Below are 9,808 nucleotides of genomic sequence, written 5' to 3' on the forward strand. Positions count from 1 at the left end.
TGACCTATGTTTTTTTCCACTTGGCTATCCGTAGGATAAATACATAAAAATCGTGATAAATCATTTGAATCAACAGCTGAAGAATAAACACGAGGAAAGCTCATTGAGGTGGTCCTAAAAATGGTGTAGGGGGGCTGTTAATTATTTGCTCCTAGCCCAAGCAAGATTGATTTATCGAGCCAAGATACAGAGTTTGATTAAACTGTTGGCAGCCCTCTCTCTCTCTCTCTCTCTCGCTCTCTCTCGCTCTCGCTCTCTCTCGCTCTCTCTCACTCTCTCCCCCCTCACCAGTCCTCTTCTCTATTTGTCTCTCTCCCTCTCCGGTGACCTCAAAGCTAGCTGATTCAGAGGGAGTCATGCGTGATAGCGAGAGAGCCAGAGAGGGATTTTGCCTCAGCCCTGAAAGGGACTCTTTTATAATGGCACCGCCGTCCCCAACTGTGCTTCTCCTAAAGCAATGTTTGCGTTTCTCTTGGTACAGGTTGTGTGCTGTAGGTCTGCAGCACGCACACACACACGCACACACACACACACACACACACAAACACACATTCACAACTCTGAACAGATGCTTAGAGGTCAGTAGCTAAGATAGCCTGTTTGTGGAGACCAATTAGTCTATGCACACAGGGAATTCTAGGTAAGCCATTTTTAATCATGAATGACGTATTGGAAAGTGTATATTCAGAGGAGCCCGGTCTCAAATGAGGTTTTTTGAGCGACAGTAGGCATCAGTTTCTGAGCAAGGCAGCGGGCAGTTTCATCAGTGGGCGTGGCGCAGGCTTCAGTCCATCCGATTGTTTGGGTCCTCGCTAGCAAAATAAATCGATACCTAGAACAGAATAAGCAATGGTTGGCACTGGCAATGGCACACACCATGAAACCAGATTCCATCATGTTGTGGTCTACTTCTGCGCTCTAATATTTCACCACCCTGCACTCACACACACACGCATTTCCATCATGTTCCAAAATGTAATGTTATTGTTTGATTCATTCTAAGGAATTTTGATAAGACGTTGTTTGACAAGGTGCTGAGAAGGCCTGTTGTGCTCGTGTATAATTAGTTATTGCCAGCTGGAGAGAATGACACCGTCATGGGTCTCGTACATTTATTTAAAAAAACTAAACAAATTCAGTCAGACGACATGCTATGACAGAAATGATGTGCCGCGCCCCTCCTTCGCCAAAATGAACTCCAACAGATGCTAAATCAACACTCCATCAAAGATGTGTTAAATGATTGCAATATTTAATCTCAGCTTCAGCAGTTATTACCTTTTTCATTTTTAATTGATTCGACTAAAACTGTGGTTTGGAAAGAGATTAATCAGAGCATAATTGTCATTATCTCTTTAAATAGTGATTAATAGCCCACAACCAGTGAATAGCTCACTTGGAGATGTTGAACAAATTGGGAATCTGCTCAGTACAAATTATACTTTTCCTCATCTCTAGCTGGGAATAAACTTCCTGAACACGATCTGAGGCACTGTCTGAAACAGCATAAGCAAATAGGGAATCTGAGACACACACACACACACACACACACACACACACACAACAAACATTAATAAGGAGGCAGACAGAGACAGATGGAATTGAATACAAAACGGAAAGAATAAATCAAAGAATACCAAGCTGTTTATCGGTTGTCTTAGGAGGAAGGAGAAAACACATAGATGATAAACGTGAATACGTTGTCGGTGACAACCGCAGGCCTTAAGATAGCCGACAATGTGTTGACAACGTGTCGACGACGTGTGTGTTCCTATGTCACCATGATCTCCCTCCTCTCTCCCGCCAGAGCCCAATAAAGACATACAGCGACTGCTCAAGTCCTCCAGCTCTGGGGACCTGTCCAAGGAGCTGTTCCACCACCCGTTCGGTGACGAGGAAGCAGGGGGGGGTCTCTCCGGTCACACGGCCAGCCTGCTGCACGTCAAGGAGAGGAGACGTGAGTACAGGGGTAAGAGGGGGACGGCCGGCGCCATGGAGGGTCCAAAGGGTCGGTGGGACGGTGGGACTCATGGATTTAGGGAGGGAGGGTTGGGTGGATGGACGTCTAGGTGGTGGAGATGGATTTAAGTGAGAAAGACTCAAAACTCACCTGTTCCCCCAGTCCCCCGCCCACTATTGTATGTTGTACGTCCTGGCACTTAATGTACGCACTTAGTGTACGTTGTGTTTATTCCTAGTACTATCTGATATCACTAGCTATCACTGCTGTGTACGGGGAATGGGTTGGCCTGGCGATTGTTAGTACTTGGCACTTGGTTCTATGAACATCTTTACTGTACCGACGGCGATATATTGTTTCACTTCTTATGACAAATGGACTTATCGTAAGTCGCTTTGGATAAAAGCGTCTGCTAAACGCCCTAAATGTAAATGTACATGTAATGGATGACTAAAGGGATGGATGGATGGAGGGCTGGGCTATAGGAATGGATGGAGTGAATGTGGGAGGGGTTAATTCAATAGATGGATGAATTTAAGTGATGGAAGGCACGATGGTAACACAACTGTCTTTACAAACGAACATGACAGCAGCTCCCTGGACAACTCTGTATTCTTCACGTGTTTCTTCCTCCAGGACATGCTGCACATTTTGAGACACTAGCTACGCTGAGCGCTCTCCAAGCCATTCGTATCAGCATCAATATCCCCCCCCCACCCCACCCCCACCCACTCGTTCCAGAGAACTAGCTTTGTGCTTCGAGCATCAGCCCCATAACACTGGTGGCTCTGTATGGTGTGTCAGTGCTGATCGGACAGGCACTGACTGGAGCACACACACACACACACGCACTCGCGCGTGCACACTTACACACGCATACAGACTTACACACACACACGCACGCACGAGCACTTACACACGCTTACAGACACACACACACACACACACACACACACGCACACACAGACAGACAGACACTCACACAGACACACAGACACACAGATAGAGAGAGAGACACACACACACACACACACACACACACACACACACACACACACACACATAGTTAACTGGTGTAGTGTCTCTGTCTCACTCTGTGCTGTGGTACCACTTGCTGAAAAACACAAAAAGGCAGTGGCTGTTGACTGGTGAGAGATGAGGGGCGACAGCAAGAGACAAACAAAGGAACTGGGAAAGTTTGGTGACTGGGAAAGTTTAGTGACTGGGTTTGTAGAAAGGTCACCATCACTTCTGGTTATGTTTGGGATTGTTTTGGCCCTCAAATATCAACAATGATGCAGAAAGTTTCACAACAATCATAATTTTCTGATGCTCTGATGTGACCGTATCTGTAATGATCATGCAATTATTTCTTAAAATCTTAAAAAATAAGGATCTAGCATTAGAAAGTCTGAATTTGGTTAACGTTAATCATATTTGCTGTTATCAGGTAGAAAATATATAATACAATAGAGTACTAGTATATGCTTGTTCATTTATATTTTAGACTTTTAGAGTCCAGTGGACAAGCTACAAATCCCATAATCCTGATGGATTATGAAATCGATAGAAACAGATATCCTCTCTTTTACAAACACATTCATGCTCAGTCTCTTAATTATATTCCAAATTAGCGGATGGAAATCAGGGGTAGCCACAGCATGAAGCAAACAGAGTCCAACAAGTAGAAATCTAAACAAGTTTAATGAACTCTTTAATGGTCAATATAACAGCAGTGACTCAATTCATCACTAAACAGAAGAAACGGTGAGGGCTTAACCAAAAGCACAATGCACATTTTGGAAAACTCAGATTCTACCCACGGTGCACCAGCGTAACCCTGCCTATCTGTGCATGGCAGCGAGTCTGTCTTGTTTCTGCCCTGCAGGGTAAACTCTCTATTGACAACAATTCCCCAGTGAGCTCTTGGGCCGTCCTTGATTGAAGCCGAGATGCAGGCAGTTGTTTTTGTCTATCTGTCTCCCCCTCCCCCCCCCCGCTCCACCAGAGTGGGAAAACGTGTTGCTGATCAATTATTCAAGGAAACTGGGTGTGGGAGCAAACATGGAGGACGACGTCAGGGGGATACAAGCATACCCCAATCCGTTTCCTTTTTATCTTCCATCGCTTGCTTTTCCTTTTACACATCTACGTTACCTATTTTGACACATTTCACCTCCCTCCCAAAATATTCCCGCCCAGCCCGAGCTGCCTACCGCTCTCTTGTATTTTCAAGGAGACGAGGAAGAAGAGACATGCAGTGATTGACCGCCATCTTAGGACCCGCTCAGGAGAAAGCTTTTCTCGTTCCCGAAATCTCTCAGCCCACCGTGCTGGAGCGGTTCCCCCTTCGCTCCTGATGTATGACTGTTGTAGTGGGCTTTGACAATCGCAATAGGGTCCCAGTTTGCATTCAGAGAACAGCAGAGCCGCCGCAGGGAGGCTCTATGCTGCTGTGTTGCTGACCACTAAATATGTCAGCCCTTGCATTTACATTTCTATTGAATTTTCTTTCTCGAAAACTCAATCTGCGAAAGAACGACATTGAACTCTGAGAGAATCTGACTCTCGGAATTGGATTGACTTATTTTGTCCCCGTTGGAAGTCTAAAGTTTGAGAGGAATAAACTGTAACAACAAAAATTTATAACTGCCAAATGTTATCTTGTTGTTTGTTAATTTCATTCATCATTCAGTTTACTTTATCACTCTGCCAAACTCTCTATTTCTCATTATCTAGCTCCATCTATTTTCCTTCACTCTCATTCTCCAAATGTCAACCTCCTCTTCCCGGGTGTATTGTCTGTGACTGGGGGGCCTAGGGGGGAAACGCATTCCATCATACACCCCTCTGACCTACGGTCACATATCATATCTGCCAATTATTCAAAGTACCACAACAACCTGTGTGCGGTGGATACAGTGTTTTGCATGGAATCAGCCACACTGCATTTCTGTTGCTGTGACATTCAGAAATGAACCGTTGAAACATAGCCAGTGCGACCCTATGACATTGGGTTATTGATGCATGTAAACCACCAGGCCATGGATCGCTGCCCTTCATCCTGAATCCATGAATAGGTAATCTGTCTATAAAAAAGACTCAAACTCAAAACAGCTTGTTAATAAAAGAAAGACAAATCAAAGTGCAGTGACGCACACAGGCCAACCAAGGTACCTCAACACAATTCAGCTGTCTCTGATGTGTTTTTTAATTTTTTATTCTCCTTGTCTTCCCGCTGGGTGTCTGTGGTCTTCTAGAATATTGCCCAACACACTGGAAAACGGATGAAATACCGTTTTGATCTGCTTATGGAAACACACACCGCTAGATCTTTCTGGTCCTCACATATTTTAACGAGTTCACTGATCATTTTGTGCTGAACTTTCTGTAAGTTATAGTTTCAGGATTTAGTAATGGAGCGTATTCATCAGCTATCACTTGCAATAAAAACACAAGTTTTTGTTGCAATTAAATCAAAGTTTGCTCTGAAAATAGGATAGAGGCCAAAGCATCACAGCAGGAAACAAGCAGCATGGAATAAAAATGAAAATGTTCCCAGAGAAGGCATTCAGAATCCAGCCAAACAATAACCACTTCATGAATAATATCAAGGTTAACCTTGCAGTAGGCCTATATATACACGTGCTAATCCTGTATGACATTCAAGGATGCATTAAAATACACAGTAAATTATAGATTGTGTCCTTAAACGTCTGCTCCTCCATAGCAACTGTTAAGCCTAAAGGGATGATTATGGTTCCACGTGGACGCAACGCAAGGACCACGCAGACGCTTTGACGCAGTCGTCAACCTGTTTTGGTTCTGCGTCCGGTTTTAGTGAGCGGACCAATCACAGCCCTTGCTGCTGCATCACCTCAACGCAAGGTTACAATCTTTGGGAGGCGCATGTCAGGCCCTTGCAGGGTGTACGCAAGGAGGGTCCGCAAGGACGTAACGGGTCCGTGGACCCCCCTTGCGTTGCTTCAACGTGGAACCATAATCAGCCCTCTACACAACACCCTTCCGTGACTATATGTCGACAAAGCACAACTCAGAGAGACCTGACCTTTCGTCTCGCTACTGACTGTAGCATGAGAGGAATGCAGCGCCGGTCACGTTAGCGCCTAATGCTAACCTGTTAACAACCCCATCTGTGCTTCTCAACCTCTGTATTGTATATCACGCACCACATCTGAACCTAACCAAACAGGATCCCCGAACCAGCGACAGAAACACAACAGAAGGCAGTAGATCGGATCCACTGTGACCCTAGCTCGGTCTTTTTTTTATTTTCTTTCAGCTGCATTTGCATAAAGCTGACATCGGCAAAATACCCCAGCAGGGTCACCCATCAGAACAGCACCGGATGGAAATCCTTTGATGTCCTCAGACACCCCGTCGTGCATTTTAATATGTGCATTCCAGCTGCACACATATTTGAATAAATTATCATATAGCTTCATATCGGTATCATCCGAGTGTATCACTCTTTTTCACCTTTTGGTGAAAAGCATGCTTCCTCTGCCTTCCCTCTCCCTCGCTTTACCCTGGAAATCCAGAGTTCTCGCGAGAGAACAATTTGAATTTGCTCAGCGAGTCACTCTGGGAACGAGCGATATGTTCACTCCCCGATTCCCCTGGCCCAGGACATTAACCAATCACATCGGTGCATCTGATATAGGCGGGCCAAAAGCGACAAGAGTCTCAACAAGAGTCTCATCTATTGGTTAGCTCCGCTGGTCTGGATACGTCACCCCTTGTGCAGTGATATCTTCAAATGCATGCTTGGTGCCGCCCCCTCGAGTTGGGCCGTTTTCATCCCTCATTGCCGGACCCTACAGCGTTCTAGATGTGGCTCTGGATTTTCCAGGCTACTCTAGCGTAGCATTGCGTTGCAGTCTGTACCCATAGTGTTGTGTTCTCCTCCCTCCGCAGAGCCCCTCAGCAGCGTGTCGTCTCTGGAGGTGCACTTTGACCTCCTGGACCTCACCGAGCTGACCGACATGTCCGACCAGGAACTGGCGGAGGTCTTCCCCGACTCGGATGACGAGAACCACAACGACTCTCCAGCGGGTAAGCCCTCACGAATGAAGCAAACCTCCGTCCGTCCGTCTGTTCGTTCGTTCACTCCCCCCCACAGTCTTCTAGTGGTTTCCGAGAGGCCTTGTAATGGAATAATGGACAGCGCACATCACATCACACCACATGAAGCTATCGTTCACTCCGATGGCAGCTTAAGTGCCTCTCCAACCTCTGTGGTCTCGCAAATGAGTCAGTTCAGCCTGGGGCCCCCCGATTCCGCCGTCCACCGCAGTGTCAGCCAATCACGGGAGCAGCAGCCAGCTCGTCCGGAGGCTGGTAGGCTGAGAGTTCGCTCAGGGTCAGGTCGAACTCAGGGGGAGCAGGGATCGAACCGGCCCGCCGCACCAGTCGTCGGAGGACAAATGATGCTCCTGTCCAAATGAAACCTCACAGGTTAAAGGATTGGTTCAGGTTAACGGTTGACATTGTCTGTGTCTGATGATGTCAATCAGCCGTGATGTTTGTTCAACCCTCTCGCTGTTTACACTTCAGTTCCGAAACTGGGCGGTCGGTGAGCCCTTGACATCGCTTACATTCCAAACGCGCGTTGAGCAGCTCCCATAGGCACACACAAACGGCCCTGTCTGTGTACTTTACTATAATAGTACTCACAAACAAACAAATCCACAAGTGTCCGTTCTGTGTTGACACGCCGCTGTGCATGCTCCCGCACTCCCAGAGAATGACGTGTGCAGCTAAACGCTAAAGAGCTGGCGCTAATGGTGGCCGGTTCCACGCCGGGCTGGCCGCGGTGCCGCCGTCTCCAAGTCGTTCAAGCGCGGAGTCAGTGGAGGAGACACATCACCGCCCCGGGATCCATGCAGCGTTGTCTGGACTGTAGGGCCGGAGCCTGCATGTGTAGCGCACGTCGTGCACAGCTTTTATTAGGAAGGCTCTCTTTCATTGGTCTGGGAAAACACAACATGTGAGGAAACGAAACACGCTGTTTTGGGTGAGCAAAGATACAAAAGAAGAACGGTTTAAAAAACAAAACACAGCCACGTGCTAGAATAAGCATGCGTTTCGCATACGGGGAGAACATTTAACTTCGAAGCAGCAGGCGAACGCATAAACGCTCACCTCGCCCACGCTTTACCCAGAAAATAAGAACCGAAAAAAGGTTCCATGTTTAATTGATGAGCAGAGTTCCTCATGCAGAGAAGAAAGACCTCACTCTACCCCTCTCTCTCCCCCTTCGGACGCCCGGCCCCCCCTCCGCCCCCCTGCCGTCAAACAGGAGTCTGACTATCGATGCATAAATTGAGGGTAAATCATTGGTCAGTTGCACGCCCAAGCCCACTTTGGGACTCGTGGTGCGTTGTTATTGTTAGCTACATTAGCCTAGGGTGACCAGACGTCCCCGTTTTCAGTGACCTGTTCCCGGCTACGGCCTGTCCCCGGAAATGTCCCCGGATTTGACTGCGACCGAAAGATCCGAACCCCCCCCCGTCAACAATCCCGTCGCCGACCCCCCCCCCCCCCCCCCCCCCCGTCAACAATCCTGTCCGCCAGGGTAAGGGCAGTGTCCCCGTTTTAGTTTTTCTATGACAAAAAACGATATGTTTGGAGGTTTTTACAACGCAGAACCCAAAATGTCCCCGGATTTTGTCTCAGAAATCTGGTCACCTTACATTAGCCTCTTTAGCAGACCAGCTCGAAAAACAAAACAACACAACTTTACATTGTATCGCACGCACACAGCGAGACCGTGCGATGCATCGATTGGAATAAAGTAGGGTGGGCGTACCTTACAAATGGATAGCACCGTACTTAAGTCCAAAAGTGGGCGTGGCTCCGTGAAATGCCGCAAGAAAGCTTGGAGGAGATTTACACCTCACGACCTTACACCTTACAACAGTTGGGCGTGCCGTGCAAATGGATAGCACCGTCACACACTTGGTAGTTTACTGACTCATGCTAATTGCTCCACGCAGGGAGAGCCGTGTACAGTGAGACAGGAAGTGAGAGCTTTATTGATCAGCTGGGGCGAGGAAGGGCCCCGGGGTCGTACATCCATCCCTCCCCCGTCCGTCTTCCTCTGTCTCCTGCTGCCTTTATCTCTTCATCACACACACACACACACGCACACACACACACACACGCACACGCGCACGCACACACACACACACATAAACACATCGTCACACACACACACACACACACACACACACAAACACATTGTCACATACACATAAACACATCGTCACACACATACACACACACACACATGCAGACAAACACACATCCTCACATGTAGACACACACACATGCATAGACATAAACACATTGTCACACGTACACACACACACACACACACACACACACACACACACACAAACACATCGTCACACACACACACACGCGCACACATACACACACCCACCTGCACGCTAACACACAGACTCACACGTGCGCTTACGCTCACAATCATACACATGCATGCACATACATACACACTCACTCACACAAACTGCCACACACACACACACACACACACAAATACAGACACAAACCCCCTTCTCCCTTTCTCTTTAGATCCCACCCCACATAGAGTACATACACACACACACACACACACACACACACACACATCCTCACACACCTCCTCATACACAACCTGACACACCTTTGTTTCCACTGACCCCCTGCTGTGGCCCCCTAATGCACTGAGACTGTGAGAGGGCACCAGAAGGGTAGTGAGAGAGAGAGGGCGAGAGAGCACCAGAGGGGTAGTGAGAGAGAGAGAGAGAGAGAGAGAGAGAG

The 9,808-nt window shown here is 47.6% G+C and overlaps 1 protein-coding gene across 2 annotated transcripts in view; it reads left to right on the plus strand.

Moving 5' to 3' along the window:
• The window catches only part of dbndd1 (dysbindin domain containing 1), an 8,630-nt gene extending 1,094 nt beyond the window's left edge, over positions 1-7,536 (plus strand). The window contains exons 2-3 of one of the 2 annotated variants that reach the window (XM_084476444.1): positions 1,808-1,969; positions 6,899-7,536. In XM_084476444.1, coding sequence (XP_084332570.1) covers positions 1,808-1,969; positions 6,899-7,428 — 692 coding nt within the window. In that variant the 3' untranslated portion in view covers positions 7,429-7,536. The remainder of the gene's footprint in view (positions 1-1,807; positions 1,970-6,898) is intronic. The other variant, XM_084476445.1, reaches the window with a different exon arrangement.
• Positions 7,537-9,808: the final 2,272 nt, after the last annotated feature.

The sequence above is a fragment of the Micromesistius poutassou genome (assembly GCF_964030765.1).
Source record: "Micromesistius poutassou genome assembly, chromosome: 12".
NCBI lineage: Eukaryota > Metazoa > Chordata > Actinopteri > Gadiformes > Gadidae > Micromesistius > Micromesistius poutassou.